The sequence below is a fragment of the Netta rufina genome (assembly GCF_964035555.1).
Source record: "Netta rufina genome assembly, chromosome: 23".
NCBI lineage: Eukaryota > Metazoa > Chordata > Aves > Anseriformes > Anatidae > Netta > Netta rufina.
In genome coordinates this window covers 2239462-2256998 of record NC_140147.1, presented here as the reverse complement: position 1 = coordinate 2256998, position 17537 = coordinate 2239462, and the positions used below count along the sequence as shown (strand labels likewise).

At 42.2% G+C, this 17537-nt stretch overlaps 1 protein-coding gene across 2 annotated transcripts; it reads right to left on the bottom strand.

The window, feature by feature from the left end:
• Window positions 1-2707: 2707 nt before the first annotated feature.
• On the bottom strand, window positions 2708-17537 carry AGO4 (argonaute RISC component 4). 2 transcript variants are annotated; one of them, XM_084300742.1, is made up of 18 exons: window positions 17251-17537; window positions 14221-14386; window positions 13371-13491; window positions 12108-12289; window positions 11578-11714; window positions 11356-11490; window positions 11091-11178; window positions 10523-10670; window positions 10323-10442; window positions 9983-10111; window positions 9685-9818; window positions 8727-8911; window positions 8226-8385; window positions 7294-7609; window positions 6922-7056; window positions 6021-6122; window positions 5594-5793; window positions 2708-5493 (listed from the first exon to the last, which is right to left on the bottom strand). In XM_084300742.1, exons 1-18 carry the CDS (start codon window positions 17267-17269, stop codon window positions 5385-5387), a joined length of 2586 nt encoding a protein of 861 aa, XP_084156868.1. In that variant the 5' UTR covers window positions 17270-17537; the 3' UTR covers window positions 2708-5384. The 2 variants fall into 2 exon arrangements, with proteins under 2 accessions (XP_084156868.1, XP_084156869.1); XM_084300743.1 differs by lacking the exons at window positions 14221-14386; window positions 17251-17537 and adding an exon at window positions 12732-12801 and having other exon boundaries at window positions 13371-13407.

Sequence of the window (17537 nt, the reverse complement as noted above, 5' to 3'; positions counted from 1 at the left end):
GCAAAATGTGACCAGGTTTTTAATCCGAGTTTTAATTGTATGAGGTAATGGAAGAAAGCCACAAAAATTGAAACTATTCAAAAGAAGTGTTTTCACTTCTCGCTAACAGGACCAAGCAAGGGAAACTCCTGCTGTCACTAACAGGAGCTGCTCACATCCACAATTCGTGTGATGGGAGCAGAAGTTAGTGTGCAGCTGCTTTTTGCGCATGCCTGCATGCTGAAAGCCGGCTGGCCGCTGGGGCTGAACACAGCAAAACGTGAGCCTGGAAGCCTGCAACACCTAGCGTTCAGCACCAGCAGCGGCTGCTGAGAAACGGGTGTCATCCCACAACAGGGTGCTGCTTACCTGCATCAGACAGGCGTTTCCACAGCCATTGACTCCCCCATTTGCCTTGCCCGTACAGCCAACGCTCCTGCAGAGTTCAAGAAAAGCACCTGAATTCAAAACAGAGCCAGCTACCGCTACAATTCAGGAGCCAAACCCTGTTTTTACAAACCCAGGCTGCCGAGCTGGGAATCCAGTGACCCTGCAGTGGAAAACACAAGGTAGAGTTCGCCCACTGTGATTCGCGCCACAACTTACATCATACCTCAGCAGAATTTATGGCATAAATCAAACCACTGCTAGTTAAGGAATCTTGCTGACCAGCTGAGGCAGTGGTCAGGAAGGAGCTGATGAACCCTGGAACGAGGTCATCGCCCCTCTCTGCTTCCTCTTCCACATTTTTACAGTCACTTAAACCTCTCTGGGCACAGAGGTGCCACTCTGAGCCCTGCACCCTGGTTAGGCACGCAAATTCTACTACCAAATGTCTGTTCAGCCTTTTAATTCTTTCTCGAGTCTGTTGGGAATTTCCATGACATATTTCCTTCCAAGTTAAAGCATATGTTTACTTAAAAGCATGTTGTAGCTCTGAACTTCATCAGCCCTAGGTTTCCTAGGATTTGATCCAAGTGATCTTTACCTTTGAATCATTTTGGAAAGGCACTAGGGTAAAGTTAGCCTCTGCTTTTGAGCTTAGGCTTGCCTGCAGGCGAACAATCTCAGTTCCCAAACCCAACAGATTTCCACTGCAAAAATTAAGAAAAAAAAGAAAAAGGAAAGCGGATGTACTGATTTGCCGAAGATGAAGGTTATTTTAAGCAATCATGTGTCCCCAGTTCATTTATAGCTGTCATGTTTTGTCCTCGTCCAAAAGCTTTTTTTGTCCTTACCGTAATATTTTTAGCGAAGTACAGTTTTCTGAGGAAACAACAAACCCTCACCTGAAATAGAAAAGATGAATAAGCAAACAGCTCTTTCGTTTATTAATTTGGGACTCTCTACTGTAGCATCACTTCTCCGGCTAGATACAGAGTCTGTTGACACTGCATTTCCTCTAGATGTTGCTATGTTATTTCTGAGAACGTTTTAAAAAAATACATCCATTCTGAACATCTCTCTATGCTTAGCACAGACTCTAAAAACAGGTAATTAAAATCCTTCTTTTAGTGTCACTAGAGCTGTTACCCATTGTAGACTTCTATCACTTTCTAAACCCTCGCACATAAGAAATTATCTTGTGGTAACAAGGTCCACAGGTGGGATATAAATTAACACGTACAACTTTTAATTCAAAGTTAAATAATTTAAGACATTTGTTTACAGGCAGCAGTATTGGTTGCTCACTCTGTACATTGCATTTATTAGACATCAACAAGGAAAAACGACATTTGGCACAAGAATGCCTTTTTTATTATTATTATTTTTGGACACATGAACACAAAATATCCCTGCAGGCTAAAAAAAAAATACATTGCAAATTGTACACAACCAGCATCTTATCGCAACATGGGGCTGCTAACCCACCCAGAACAGTTTAGAAAGAGTACCTCGTATTGCTATAGACATACATCCAGTCCAAATTTAATAAAATACAATTTTAAACATTACAAGTCTAACAATATAGAAACAAAAGTTACATCGTAAGTCAAAATGAACAAATGCAAACATTTTACATTGAAGTTTCAGCCTCTAGACATAGAAATATGAAAATGTCAATAGCAAGGTATAAGAAAATCTGTAAGTGATATTACAAGATCTTTCCTCAAATGCACAAGGAAAAAACCTTGTAGTTGAAACAGTATTGATACAATGCCCTCCAAACCCTGCCTTCTTAAAATGAAAGCAGAGTTACTCCCTTGCTATTGAGCAAGAAAAATCCTACAGCACATCCACAAAGGTAGTTTGGGGGGTAGGTTTCGTTAAACACCGTATCTGAACAAATGTGCCTTTACCCATTTGAAGAGCAAAGCTGTTGATATAGGTTAAATAACTCTGACACTTGTGTCTGGAGCAAGAGACGTACTGCATGAAGCAAATTTGCCTGTATATCACAACCTCTTATGCCCTTTGGATGCAGCTACAGGCACTACACTAAACTGTGGTACTTACAACAAGAATAAATAAGCCAGGCTGTTCAAATGTTTGAGACAGGCTAACTAGTGATTGCCAGAGCTTGTTCAGAATTCAGCTGTTCACAAAGCAAGCAGAACTGGTTTGAAAATGGGGTTTCTGCCCACCCGCCTCCCCCCCACCCCTTTTTATTTTTATTTTATTTTTTAAAGTGTCAACCACCCCCTTCCCCAACTCTTTAAACTTTGCTACATTTAAAATCTTTCACACCACATAGCTAAACAGTGGCCAACAGGCTTTATTTATATAAAAAAAAAAGAAAAGAAAAAAAAAAAACAGAACAAAACAAAAACACCCTAAGAACTACAGCTACAGAATGCACATCTTCCCATTGATTGACACATGCATAACGATTCAGTCAGTCCCAAGGGGTTAATTCAGATCGTCAAGCCCAACCTCCAGACTCAGCTCGTAGACCCTCAGAGGCCACTATTGCCAAAACTTTGATCTTGCATTTACCACCAAGCAACAGTCCTGAATTTAAACACTCAAAGTGACAGCACTGCAAAATTAGCAGTTTTTTTTTATACTATTATTTTTTAAACAACGGTGTTCTAACACAGGATTGAGTTAGGGTTCTCGCCATGCTTCCCAGGGCTAGCTGAGATCTAACAATCCACGTAGTCTGAGGTTAAATATTCAGTCCAGTCACAGGCAAACAAAAGAGAGGCTCTCACTTCACTCAATCTGAACTAGGAGTGCTTGGCACTGGACAACTAACTAACTGGTGATAAAACGAAGTACTTGTTATGCACCCTTGATTAAACCAGTCACATTCTTGCCTAGTGCACAAACTCAAACAGTGATCTTTGATCCTATAACTTAAAAAAGGGTGCTCAGTTTCTTTTCAAGGTGCCAAAGTTCTCCATGTGTGTTGGGTCAGTCAGAGTTCATTCTAAAAAGGGGTTTTTGTATTCTCCCTGAACGAGTACTGAGAAAGCAGCCATCTAGCTGAAGCAGCGGTCAGTCTCCCACCCACATGTCCTGATTTTATTACACAAGTGAGGTATTCTTTAAAAATAAAAATAAAACAAATAAAAGGAATCTTTTTTCAATCTAAACTCATCCACTATACGTGCCAGGAGCAGAGCTTGCTTCAGTCCCATTTAGAACAGAAAAGAAAGAAGTTTAAACTTAATTTAATGAGACATCCTATCTGAAAGGAGGTTATAAAACTGTTTGAAGACTAACTTCAGTGTACTCTGGTACAACTGAAAAAAACAGCATTTAGAAATGTAAACTTTAATTTATTTACAAGCTTAAAGACTGAAGGAAACAGCATTTCCTATTGCTGAAATTTTGAGGGGGCTGGTTCCTACGCTTTGGAACAGCAGACAACTTAGCAGCAAACCCCACACGAGTATCAGAGACCACAGTGCAATCGTTGGACTTCGCAAGCTTCTGTTATCAAAGTAGTGGTGTTAGTTCTACTCAGTTTAGGAATAAGCTTTTAATCTGCGCTAACTCACGTTAACACTAAGAGGAATCTACTCTTCACGTACTATGGTTGTGGATTCCGCGAGTGAAACCAAGCCCCTCTTCTTTATTACACATTGCAGCTGAAAAAAGCCAAGCAGATTAAAAAACCTTAATTTCTATAGGCTGGGACAGAATCAGGATATTAGACTTACATGGGTTAAACATGCTGTTGAATGCAGTTGTGTGTGCAACCTAGATTCCCAGGGAAAAAGTTTAAAATGCTGGTACAAGTCCTCAGGTTGCCTGTCACACAATACATTTAGACTGTACAGATTGGCAAGCCTTTCCTACATGTAACACCCAGTTTCCAAGCTTATAAAAAAAGTTGTAGACAGGACACCAACAGTGAATATAAAACAGTTAAAAATAATTCTTAAAAAAAGCATGGAAGTGCGTCTTTTCTAATTAGTTTCAGAAACTGCCAAATTGTGTGTTCAGAAAACGACACGAGAATGTTGGTTAAACTCATGCACAACCCTCAGCTAGAAAATTACACTGTTAGGGGGGCTTAAAAAACAAATATTTATTGCCAAAGTTAACCCTTCTATGAGAAAAAAGTTTTAAAATCACTTAGATTTATCAAACCACACAGCAGCATAAAGTGGGCACTTTTGTAAAAGTTTGCAAAATACCTAAAAGCTAATTTTTTTTTGTATTTTTTTTGTATTTTTTTTTTAATCATTTTTTAGAGGGGGAGAATGATGGTTCGGTATTTCCTATGATACCATGGCAGTATTATTTGTAACCATTATAATTAAAACCTACTGACAGGCATCACTATCTGGTTATGTTACACATTCACAGAACAAGAACCACCTATATTTGAACTCGCCGTATAGTGCAATTGCTTTGCAGCCCAAGTCTGCAGAGATTAAAAAGATAATTAGTAAAACCGACAAAAAACTGCAATACCTGTGAAAGTTATGTTTGTCAAAAGGCATTTACAGTAGTGAAGTCTAAAATCTCCATTAAAAAATCTATGGCCCCACACAATAGAACAATTACATTTAACTGGAGTAAAACATTTTGCCATAATATGCATACTCACTAAGCAGTGCATGAAGACGGGGGATCAGTCGTCATGATAAACTAATGGGATGAGAAGATAACTTAAAAACCGTAGCTAGCAAAATATTCAATAGAAACCTTTCATGCCAAGTCCTTTAAAAATTTCAGGATGATCGGCCTTTTGCGCTTTGAGGTAAAAATTCAGTCCAATGCATCAGAAAAGACAGTCTATGAATTCCTATTACACAAAATAATGAAACGAATGGCTCAATTGTGTTGGTGCATCAGACATTGCTGTGAAGTACAGATTCAGTGCGACTGTTCAGAGCTGCTGGTAGTGGGCAGTCTGAAATAAACCGGGCCCTAGCTATAGCAGTAGGCATTGACAACATTTCAGGACTGCACGAGTTGTTGGTTTTGCCACATCTTCCCAGATGCTCTCAAGCAAAATACATTGTGTGTTGAGTGTCATGGTGGATCTGCACTGCCTTTGCCAGAGCCTGAGGATCACGGCCATTGCTCTGTCCCGACACGTGGCTGCCTTCAGCGCTGTAAAAAGGCAGACAGAGAGCCATGAACAATTGGGCCAACAAGCCCAGAGCTCCAGTTCATTACCTGGCTACCAAGACAGCGAGGTACAGTTCCTTACCTGTCGTGATCCTTGTCCACAAGATGGTATCTGGCCCTAAACGCTACCAGCCTGGCGTAGTATGCAGGAGCTGGGATAGAGACTGATCGTGTACAGCGCACATACGTGTGACACAGCTGGTAGGTCAGCAGCTGTAGCTCGTCTGCAGTAAAACAGTTGTCATCCCACAAGACCTGATAGTGGGAGGGCCGGCTGGTTCCCTGCGGAGAACAGAGGAGCATTCAGCTGGACAGCATCAACAAAACCAGAGGTGGTACTGCAGGCTGTACCTTCTATCAGTACGCTGAAGAGTGAGCGCCAAACAGGCACTGAACTTATGCAACTAACTCTAAAGTCTGCCAAACTATAAATAGAAGCAACATTACTCATCAGGACAACAATAAGGATTTAGTCCCACAGTCTGAGTGCAGCAGAGCTGAAATGTTACCTGAATTCCTGCGTGGCTACAGAGGTAAAAGTCAAATTCAGAAGGATGCGTGATCGTGCTGTCCACAGTAGTGCCTGCTGGTACGTTGCCACTCTTACCCACCTGATGTGGAAAGTTTATTATTAGCCCGTGTTTGTTTTTCTTTAGAAGTGACCCAAAAATACCTCCTTAGATAGGCTCTACTTAAAGTTGCTTGAGAATTTACTGCTCGAAAATGGGAAAAAAATAAGGTAATTTACATAGGAGGAATGAAAGTGTTTTCTGCGAGTTCATGGTTAGAAATTTCACCAACTCTAGTTGGTGCATAATCAGAGAAAAATAAAGTTCCTGCCAGCACCATTAAAATTGCAGAGTGGGATAAAGCCTATGTAAGTAATTCAGAATATGGAAAAAAGGCAGGCTTTCTGAAATAGATTTCACGCCCTTGTTTGCAATCACACCCGAGATGTTTATTTCTAGCAAACCTGTGATCAAGAACTATCTAAAACAGGTTCCTTCATTGGCCTGTGGATTTGTGACATAGGCAAATATTATTGATGCCTATGAACAGAACAGGCGACTAACTGAACAACTAGCATGTGCTGAGAATCTCCAACTATAAAAAAAAAATGAGGTTACAGCTCCAGATACACAAATCCAGCGATACAGAGTATGCTCATTCCAAAAGGGGCTGGGAACAAGCTGTTCCATCCGACTGCCTGATGTAGAGCAATAAAAAAAAAAAAAAAAAGGGGGGGGGAGGAACTGGCTATTTTGGTCTTACAGAGAGCCTGTTCCATCACAGAACTCCTCCTGTTTGTATAGATTAGTTAGTTTCAATGGGTGAGATGGAATCCACCCCTTTTATCCAAACCAGCTACATTCCCATTGCCTCCTTGCTTAAGTACCCAACGTTACTTGCCCTTTCAGTTTTGTCAGCACAGAACAGTCTGGTGTGATGCCTTTTCTGCACAACAATGTAGGTTATTCCTGGTCTATAGTCTTCTTCCAAACTAATACAGGCCTTCCGGATAGCTATGAGCTCTGGCCATGCTACCTAGAAGTAGAAGATTTAATTATTAGGTGCAGAACTCAGTGCATGCAATATTATTCTCTCCAGGCATTAAGTGTCACTTCCTGAGGAGCACAATCAGACAGGATAACTGCACCTTGTGTCTGCCCAGAAAAACTCATTGAAACTGCAAATTGTCCCCTTAAACAAATGCAATCCACATTTAGTTGGAAATAAGTGCCAATCCCTTTTCACAAGCAACAAGAGATCATCAGACGGTACCTGTTTCATCTGCCCTTCTGATACTCCCCCTCTGTAGTAAATGATCCGTGTGGGCTTGAACCGAGTGGATTTGTAAAACTGGATCAACAGTTCTCGCACCATGTTAGTCAGGTCCTGTATCACCTCCTGACTGTACAGCAATTCCTGCGAGGTCTCCTGCCGGGAGGTCTGCACACGCACTGTAGCACAGTAACGGCTGGGGTGGCCGTCCATGCTGCCTACCACAGCAGCAATAGAAGGCTTCTTTCCATCCCCGGCAGGAGGGTGGGTGACATCTGCTCCCAAGAAGATCACTGGCTGCTGGAACACTGAGGGTCTGTTTAATAAGGTTAAGGTGTATTAAATAATGATGCACAGAAGTGGGATGAGGAAGGAGGGTAGGAGAAAAAAAAAAAAAAAACAGCTAAGGAAAGTATATTCAAACCATTCAAGAGCACTAAAACCATGCCAGAATCTTTAAAGACAAAAGATCTCTACCTCCAGCTCTTATAGTCCAGACAGAGCAGAAAGCAGAAAAGAACCAAGGGCAGAGAAACTTACAAGCATTTATCACAAGTCACTCTGCCTCACTCCTTTTCTTTCAGTTCAGAAGGAAATACAGTATGCTTAAGGACATGGCAAAAGTAAAAAGGTAGACAGACTGAACCCAAAGGTAGGAAAAGGACCAAAAAAGAGACAAACTTAAAAAACACTTTCATGAGCTTGTTTTCTCACACACACTGCTGGACTCCTCTAACACTAAAGAGATACCTCAGCACACGGCTTACAAGGCAGGTTCTAATCACATAAGCACCCTCCTCTGTCTTCTTTAGTCTGTGGCTATTTCTAACATACTTCATATTTTGAAAGGTACAATTTAAACTAGCAAAACAAAATAACACCATTTTGCTTGACAATCCAGACTTGAAGGAGAACTTTAGATTTAACCTTACCTTTGATGAGGTACAAGCACATTGTTGATTCCTCCAAGCTTTGCGTTTATTTTCAGACACAGGTTGGACAGTGTTTGCGGGGACGTTTTCACCACATTCTTCACCTGAACACACTGAGTGGCCATGCCAAGAAGTGTGTCACCAACCCGCTTTACTTCAGCTGTGACAGAAAAGTAAGACAGTGGTTCCAATTACCTGAACAGTCATTAATTCCATCTGCTTTCTCTTATTTTTCTCAAATGCTATGCTAATTCGAATCCTTAAAGGTTCACTGACAAAGGCTCAGCCTGCTCTTTGGGATGCAAAAGTTCTCCAATGAGACCTGACAAACCAAACTTTTTTTTTTTAAAAAAAAGCAACAAAAAAGCAACAAAAATGACCCCAAACCACCTCTTAAACTGAAGACACTGCCTACTCTGTTTCCTTTCTACCAACGAAGAGCATAGTGAGATGCCCAGTTGCTGTACAACTACTTAACGTTTTACAGCCTCTTCTCCATACCATACACAGGTGTTTTTCCAGGTAGAATCACCACGATCAGCTGCAGACCAACGTAAGTCAGTTTTAAGTGTTTAAACATGGGCTCCACGCTGTCTGCACCCTGGGCGTATTTGCAGAAGCAGGGCTGGCCTTGGATTGGCATCCCTGCATCCTTGGAGATCTTGCGCAGCTGGTCAGTGAAGCTCCTGTAAATGAAATATAAATGGAAACAACCTCACCTTTTCACTTTCCTGTTAATTCTATCAAAAAGATCTAAGCTGTTTCAGCTATTTCACAACACCACCAACTTGACGCTACACTGTTCCATTAAGCTATTATATCACGGTAAGAAATTCACTGATATGATTTTAATCTTGTATGAGGAAAAGTTTCATAAGCCTCTGTTCCAGGAATTGCAGAAGCCTTGGGAAAACAAACATACATTTAAGTTGAATACTCTGAGGTAGATTCCCAAACTAACATTGATGTGCTGGTAAATTTCTATCATCCAGTGAATTTTGCTGCAACCATGATTTTTACTGCATGTTTCAGTGGTTTAAACAGCACCTGATATTAGGACTCTGCAAAGTAATCCGAAGGAGGGAGCGGGGACGGAAAGAGGGAGTGGTGCATGTTGTCTGGGAGGCAGTAAAGGTTAAAAAAATAAAAGTTTAGGTTTTGGAATAAAAGACCATCAATTATTTGTAAAAAACCATCAGAGTACAAGCTGATTGCAGTCTCCACAGCAGGAAACAGAGCCTCAGTGGTAAGGGAATTGATACTTTTCCTAGCCAGCCAATTAGGTTATGAGCTTTGTTGTAGTCTCCTCCCAAGGTGCAAATATTTAAGTCACGGAACTGCGGTTTCCTCTTTTTACTATTAGATGCATTAGTCAGCTTATACTGCATTCCACTGTTCAGAGATAAGAAGAAAATAATCCCTGAAACGGGTACTATTAATAAATATTAAAAATACTTACTTTAGTAAGTCTTCCCTGCATTGTTTTTGAGGAGCAAAACAGGCGACAGCCCAAACTTTAATCTCAATGCCAGCATAGAACTGTTTCCCTCTCATGTCCCACACGCCTTGGTTTGGTGTGGCCACAGTCTTGTTCTAGGTCAAAAACAAAGGCAAATTACAAATAAAAAACTCTGCCTGGTTTTGACTACAGCCAACCAGTGCTCAAACAACAGCATGCTTTCTGAGAAGATATATGGAACACCATGGATTTAAATAACCCCAGAACAAGATGATATTACCAGACACAGAAAACTCACCCTGCCTCCATATTGCAACATTGGTGCTGGCAAAACTCTGCCTGTCAACTCTGTCATTTCATTATGGACAACAATACCAAACTCCTTCAGGTACGGATCAGGTCCACCAACCATGCTGTTACTTTTTACCTGGTGACAAGGAAAGAACTTATGTAACTACACCCAATGCTTCGGGTGACTCTGTGCTCTTTGCAATTAATAGGTTTAAAAGTATTTGTTTTAAAGTCAGATTTTTGAACTTCCACAGTTTGGGGTTATTCTGGTTATCATGACATATGCTCTTCTGGAAGAGCCTTCTGGAAGTGACAAATGCAGATTGTTTAGCTGAAAAAATGCTCACTAGTCTGCTGATTTCTTCCTGTCGGTCTGGTGCAGATCTCGCAGTTGCTTTTATCATAGTTGATGTCTGATTGTCCGTTAGCTTCTTGATACATCTCTGGCCGGCCACTATGTTACACACCTACACAGGAACAGTGAGAAGTGGCATGACACCGTTTAACAAAGGATATACCACGGTGCAAGAGAAAGTTAGATTCTTACCTCAAGTGGCAAATATGTGTGTTTCTGTTCCTGTCCTACTTGGAGACAGGGAAGATGAGGATATTTTAGCTGCAGACTGTACTTCTGCTTAAAATATTGAGCTACTGTACACTCCATAGCCTGCCCATTTTCCAGCTGCAGAGGAAACCTATAAAGGACATTTGTTCTGGTTAGGCTTTTTTATTTTTATTTTTTATATAAAAAGGAAAAAGCAATGTGGAAAATCTATTTCAGAGTAGCAATGCTTAAAACATTTATTTTCCTTAGCTACTGGATCTCTTGTTTGTAAGAAGATTTTATAGACAATATACTGAATTTATCAAAGCTGTTTTAACAATTACCACCTTTGATACCTATATTAAGAAGTCGGGATACAGCTTTAATTTTGTTGTGTTGAAGTAAATAAAGCAATTGTCAAAACCCACATTATTCCTCTGGTCTGCTAAGAGTGAACACTCTTTCAAAACCACATAGTTGCTTTACCTCTGGAATCGGCTTTTCTAACATAAATACTATACCTAAATGGTCCAAGATCTTAAAAATTGTCAACAAGTGCTGCTATACATACGTCTGATGACTGGCTGGTCGTCGAGTAACATTGCAAACTCGGTATTTTCTCTTCATCTGGCCGCAGTGAGTAACCTCTACTTTTAGACCTGAAAACCAAAATAAGTCACCTAAATAAAATCAGACATAAGAGGCGCCTTTGAGAAAGAAAACAGCAAAAAGGAACAGACCAACTTCCCAACTGCCTTTCGCAAATTTTAATTACAACATAGTACTGACAAGGTTACAGATTTCTGATGCAGTGATGCTTTAGAACAAGCCTTTACCTCTGATTTCTTTGGTAAACTTGACACGCTGGGAGTCCGTCAGAGGCTTGGTTTGTTCATTGATGTTCTGAATGTCCAAGACCTCACACATGAACTCGATGATAGGCTGGGCACGATAGAAAGCAGTTGCTGACACTAAGAATTAAAAAATAAATTAAAGAAATATTAGTTTAGAAGCAGCAAAGACTCTGTTACATTAGTGAGACAGAATTTCCTACATACCATCAATGTTGAGCATCATGTTCCACATGGCAGGCCTGACGGACTGGTGGAAACCAAACCAGACCTCCCTGCCACCACCCAGAGGGTGGTAATAGCCTTCAGGGGGGGAGAAAAAGGAGCGACCCACAGGAGTATACCTGAAAAAAACGTAAGAAAATTGATAAATCTCATCATTGCTTTCTGATGGACCTTTTTAAAGTCATATGTTTAAAATGCACTTCTATAGTACAGTGTAACTGTTAGAACAAACTCATGGCAAGCATACAAAACCTTTACCAGCAGAGCAGTTGGAAAGGCTGCAGCAAATTCCAGTTGGAAACATGACCAGCAGATACAAGTCCTGAGTTGAGATCAAATTTCCCTATTCTAGTGCAAATTTGTAATGCAGGCATTGAATTACACAACAGCATCCCTCAACCCTTCTGCAGGAGGAAGGTGTAATAGCAGTAGAACAGCAGCAAGCAGTAAATAATACAAACACAAGACAGATGCAAGATTGAGCCAGTTAGGAAGACACTGGAAGTACTCACCTCATGGAGGGAAGGTGCCGTGTGATTACATCAAGTGCCTGTACAGAATCTTCTGGAACTTCATTCAAGTGCCCTGCCAGAGCTTCCAGCAGCAACTGAAGGCTGACGACTGATACCCACTGAATGGATACTTTAAAAGTCTGGTCCTTCCCCTCCCCTGGAAGCGTCACCTCCATATCCACCTTACATGTAAAATTAAGCAAAAGCTTTTGTTAAGGACTGCAGGCTAACATGACACTATGCAAGATTACTTGTTTCTCTTAAGTATCCTTTGATTCTTTACTTTTGCTGATTGGTTTGTGTAATTTGCTTAGACTATTACAATCAGTTTCCTTACAATTTGTAAAGCTCATAATTCATTCATCTGAAGAAACCTCAGTGCAGTTACTGCGGTATCTTGAAGTCTAGATTGTAAGTGATAATTAGTATGGTGAGTATGGTGACATCAAAACTCTGAGAACTGTGAGTTTTTTTTTGTTTTTAAAGTGTCAACCAGTTAATAGCAAAATGTCTCGTGTCCTTAACAGGAAGGCAAGAAAAAACTATTTCTGGTCAAAAAGAAGAATCACCGGGATACATAAATCTCTGAGTTCTAACATAGAACTTGAAATTATTCTCACACACCCAGCCAAAGGGTAAATGGGAACTCATCCTACGTATTCCTCATGGCACTGTATCAGCAATAACCAGATCCCTGGGGAGAAGAGTAGATGGGGGTTATTTAAGTTTTGCATCAGGACTGGTTGATACAGATCTCGATCTGTCAGAGCCAGGGTGTTGTGAACATGGCCCGGTACTACAAAGGCCAGTGCAGCTGATTTAGTTGTTCACAGTCCTTGTAGCACAGTTCTTATGAACAGGAGCACATAGTTCAACAGCGCAGCCACACCAAAACAGCCATTTGTCATCTAACAACTACTGTAACGTTTAACAAGGGAACTGGGGTTAGAACAGAGAAAATGGAAATTTGCATCAGGGTAAAAAAAAAAAATAAAAAAATTCTATTTGCAGCTGAAAGAGCACAATGGGTTGTTCAGAGCATCACTGACAAGTGCACCGAGTGAAGAGTTGACCTCTAGAAACCCAAAGATGATAAACTTCAGTTAGGCACCTAAAAGCACCTAAATTACTGGCACTGCCTGTAATTCCCAAGACTATACTAATACATGTGATAATATCTTAGGTTTTGGTCAATAAAAACACTTTTCAAATGACACTAACAGTTTTCTACAGAAACTTAGAGCTGCTTGTAGCAGCACTTACTCTGTCACGGCCAATCGGTAAGGGGTGTGCAGTGTACATGTTCCGCTTCCCATCGTAGCCAGGCTGCCGATCACCAAATATTTGCATCTTGAAGTGTCTCACCATGGTGTCCACCACCTCTCTACAGAGGAAGGCATCAAGTTATGGAGAACAGAAAAACCCAGCAATGATCCTAAGCAGTTTAAAATTCCTTTTTTATATTTTCTTAAATAGGAGAAACAACAGCACACTAGAACATACCCAAGTCATCAGCAGAACCCAAGAGCAAAAGTCACCTCCAGATTAAGACACTTAATTTTCAATATAAAGGTGTCTACAGGCATGGTAGGTGTCCAAACTCTCATTACTATCAGCAGAAATACGCTCAATATTGCCAGTGGAATCCGAATAACTGTTTGAGCACAGGAGCAAATAAAAGCATCTACCTTGTGTGAGCTGAGGTGCTCTGCAGCTTGATTCTATTGACTGAACATCCACATCTGAACACCTAAAACACTGCAAAGAGAATCCCTTCCCCTCAGCTAACTGACATCTTTGTATAATAGACTGGAACAACTATCAACCATGTTCACTTGCAAACTAGAAAATAAAAAGAGCTGTAGTTCAAAGCCGAGTGATTTTCCTAAAGCCTTCTATGTTACTACCCACTTGCAAAATATCTAATAAAATTAAAAAGAATATTATATTACAGCTCGCTGAACAATAGAACAACTGCTAACCACGATACAAACACAAGCTGTTCTGTAGCTGATTAACGTTTAGGACGTACAGTTCTCCTAAACTGAAGCATAAACACTTTCAAAATATATATATGTATATTAAAGTATTAGTAGTGTTAAGCAACTCATACCTGTTCACTCTTCGGGGCCGTTTTTCTGGTTTGATATCTACATCATAGTGATAAACGTCAATCTTGGGGATCTGGACCTGGAAGTGGTTGGCTAGGAGGCGGATGGGTTTCCCAACAGTTCCCAGGCCTGGGCGACGGGGTGGCTGGAAAAGGCTTGCCGGAGGCCCTACGGAAGTCAAAGAAATATGTAAGAAAAATAACTGAGCACTCAGTGCAGCATCCTTTCGGGTGTATTTAGCTGGAAAGCCTTTCTGGCAGGGCAGAAAATCTTCAGTAGCTTCCTGGGATTGCAGGTGGAGGTGCTCCCAGTGGCTCACAGCCTTCCAGCAGCTCTGAAGTTCCAAGTGAAAAATGTGCTCCCTAAAGCATATCTAGGTTAATGCCACAACCCCTTCTCTGAATTGTAGTGACATTTTTCATAGCTACGGCTTATGAACTTGACAGAGTCCTGAGATGGAATACAAACATTTACATACTATGCATCTTGATATAATGTAAACATAAATGCATTCCTACCTCCATTTCTAGAACAAATCAATAGCCACACCTTTCCATTACTGGCTTGAAGCTCAGATGTCCATGATTGCCACTCTTGGCATACTCAGGAAATAACACAACTTCTACCTGAAAATTGATGCAATCTAGAAATAGGGAATTGGAATTTTTATTCTGAACTAAACTTAAAACATATTGCCATATTGAATCCAGGCTAAAAGAGTTTTGTCGTTTCCTTTACATCACGAACACATCACTTTTGTTAACAGTGGGATGCTTTTCCCCTGGAGCATGATTCCAGCCAATTTCAGGTTCCAACACAAAGGAAGGAAGGACAAATGGTCTAGGCTTTCTTCTAAAAAAAAGAGTAAGGGAACAAGCATAAAGACAGGTATAGACTCCTAACAGGTGTGGAGAAGGTAATTTATTTGGACAGAAGCAATAGCTTCAGAAAAAGTTCCAAGGAGGAAATTAGGAGAGGCTTAAATCAGTACTCACATGTAAGCTAGTCACTAGTTAACCTTTAGTTCAATTCCTCAAAGCGTTAAGATCTGAGATAGCATGTTAACAGGATAAGCATTTTTGTTTTGCTGTTGTTAAATCTGTCACAGCCTCGGTTGAAACTGCATATAAAGCAAATGGAATTAGTACATTTTCATGGGTTTTGTCTGTATCTGCCAGTGCTCAGTGCATTTAATGTTTCTTTCCTCTGTTTTAGAGCAGCAAACGAGAGGGGAAAAAAGTTTTACAAGACAGGAATGTAATATTAAAGTAATAATAAAACTTAGGGCAAATTCAGTATTGTAAGACTGTGTCAACTTGACAGGATCTATTGAAATCAAAGGCTCAAAAGTTTATACAAAAAAGTATAAGCTGGAGGATGAAGCTCATATTTGGGCACACTTCAGCGTGCAGCAATAATCTTAACACAATCCTCAACTAAACCCAAGACTGAATCAAAGGAGCCTTCCAACCCATCTAATGGCTACTACATTAAAATTACCGATTTGAGGATACCAACCCTCAAATATCTAAGCAGAAGTAACACTTAGAGAACGTAAGCAGCCGTAGCCCACTTGACACGTCAAGCTGCAGCAGCACGGTGGCTGTTTGGGCCACAGCCATCCCACACGACACATCGCTGGCTCTGCACCCGCATGAGTAATTGCCATCAGCCCAGGAGCTCCCAACGCCGCAGTTAAACTGGTTGTAGGGTACAGTTAGTACTCAAAAAAAGCTACAGCGATCTTGACGAGCGTGAATCATCGAGGGCAATCAAAGTTTGCTGTGCTTATTTGGATACGAGAGAGATGATCCATTAATCCTGTGCTAATTAGCCTGAAGTAAGTGCAAGCACTGACCTCCCACAAGAGATTAAATGACAACTATATTTACCCATTTTCCTGCCTCGCTATTGACAAGTTTTGCAGGCAGGCATGGCAATGCTGACCTAGGTCAGCTTTGATGCAAGTAGACAGCGCTTACACCTTCGCCTTCCTGAAGTTATTTCTCAAAGGATTCTAGAGAATAAGTCAAAAGCTGCTTCCCCCTCTGAAGCCAGGCTTCCTTGCAAGTCACAGCTATTTTATTGGGATTTTTGCCTGGTCAGCCTGCCTAGGGTTATACTCACTGTTTCTCTTAATTTCTCCTATCGTTTAGGTTCTCTGAGCCGCCAGCTGAGTTACTTCAGACAGGAAGTACTTTTACACAGCCAAAAGAGGATCTGCTGCTGAAGTTGGGAGTGAGGACAGGCTACATCATGTATCTACACAGCAGAACCAAAACAAGCCCTCCACTAAGTGTTTTGGGATCTGGATTCTTCCGGAATCGCACCTTTCTGTCAATAAATCTTTCCTATTCTACTAAAATTAACAGCACTTCAATTATACCCACAGCTTGATCAAGATCTTTATCAACAATACGCACAGACCACTTGTGTTGAGAAACACATCTTGCAGTCAGCTCACGGAAGAATAATTAAGGAACGAGATACCAGTACGAAGACACCCCGTACGAAATAACCCCAACATTTAGCCAAAGTTTGTTTAAAAAAAAAAAATAACATCCAAGGCGCACGCTTTCAGGAGGCACCACCTTAGGTGGCCAAATGTCAAAAATCAGACCGGAGGGCTTAGGGGATTTGGGTGTAGTGAGAGTGTCCCCAAAGCCCTGTGACACCCCCCAAGCCCTGTGACACCCCCCAAGCCCTGCGCCCCCCCCATACAGCCCGTATCCCACTGACAGCCGGGGCCTGTCCCCCTCAGAGGTCTCACCACCGGGCAGCCCCCCCCCAAAAAAACCCAAAACTTCCCCGGGAGGCTGCAGCCGGTCGGGGGGGGGGCCCCCCCCGGCCCCTCACGGCCACCTCCTGAGGCCTCACCGGGCCCCGGCGGGCGGCGCTGCCCTCCCCAGGCCTCAGCTGGTGGCGCCCGGCCGGGCCCGAGGCCTTCCTCCTCCTCCTCCTCTTCCTCCCCTCAGGCCTTACCCGCCCCCCCCCCCCCAACCCCCCCACCACCACCTCAACGCGGCTCTCACCGGGTCCCAGCGCTTCCATGGCGGCGGCGGCGGCCTCGCTGCGGTCCCCCCCGGCCCCGCCGCTGCTGCTGCCGCTGCCACCGCCGCCACCTCCACCTCCACCTCCGCCTCCTCCTCCTCCTCCGGCCCCGGGCCCCGCCGCCGCGGCGTAACGCTTGATCTCGGGAATATTGGCACCGGGGGGGGGGCCCGGTGGGGAACCGGGGCGGGAGGGAGCAGCGACGGGGCCGGACGACGAAGAGGAGGAGGAGGAGGAGGAGGAGGTGGAGGAAGGGGCGCGGCGGGCA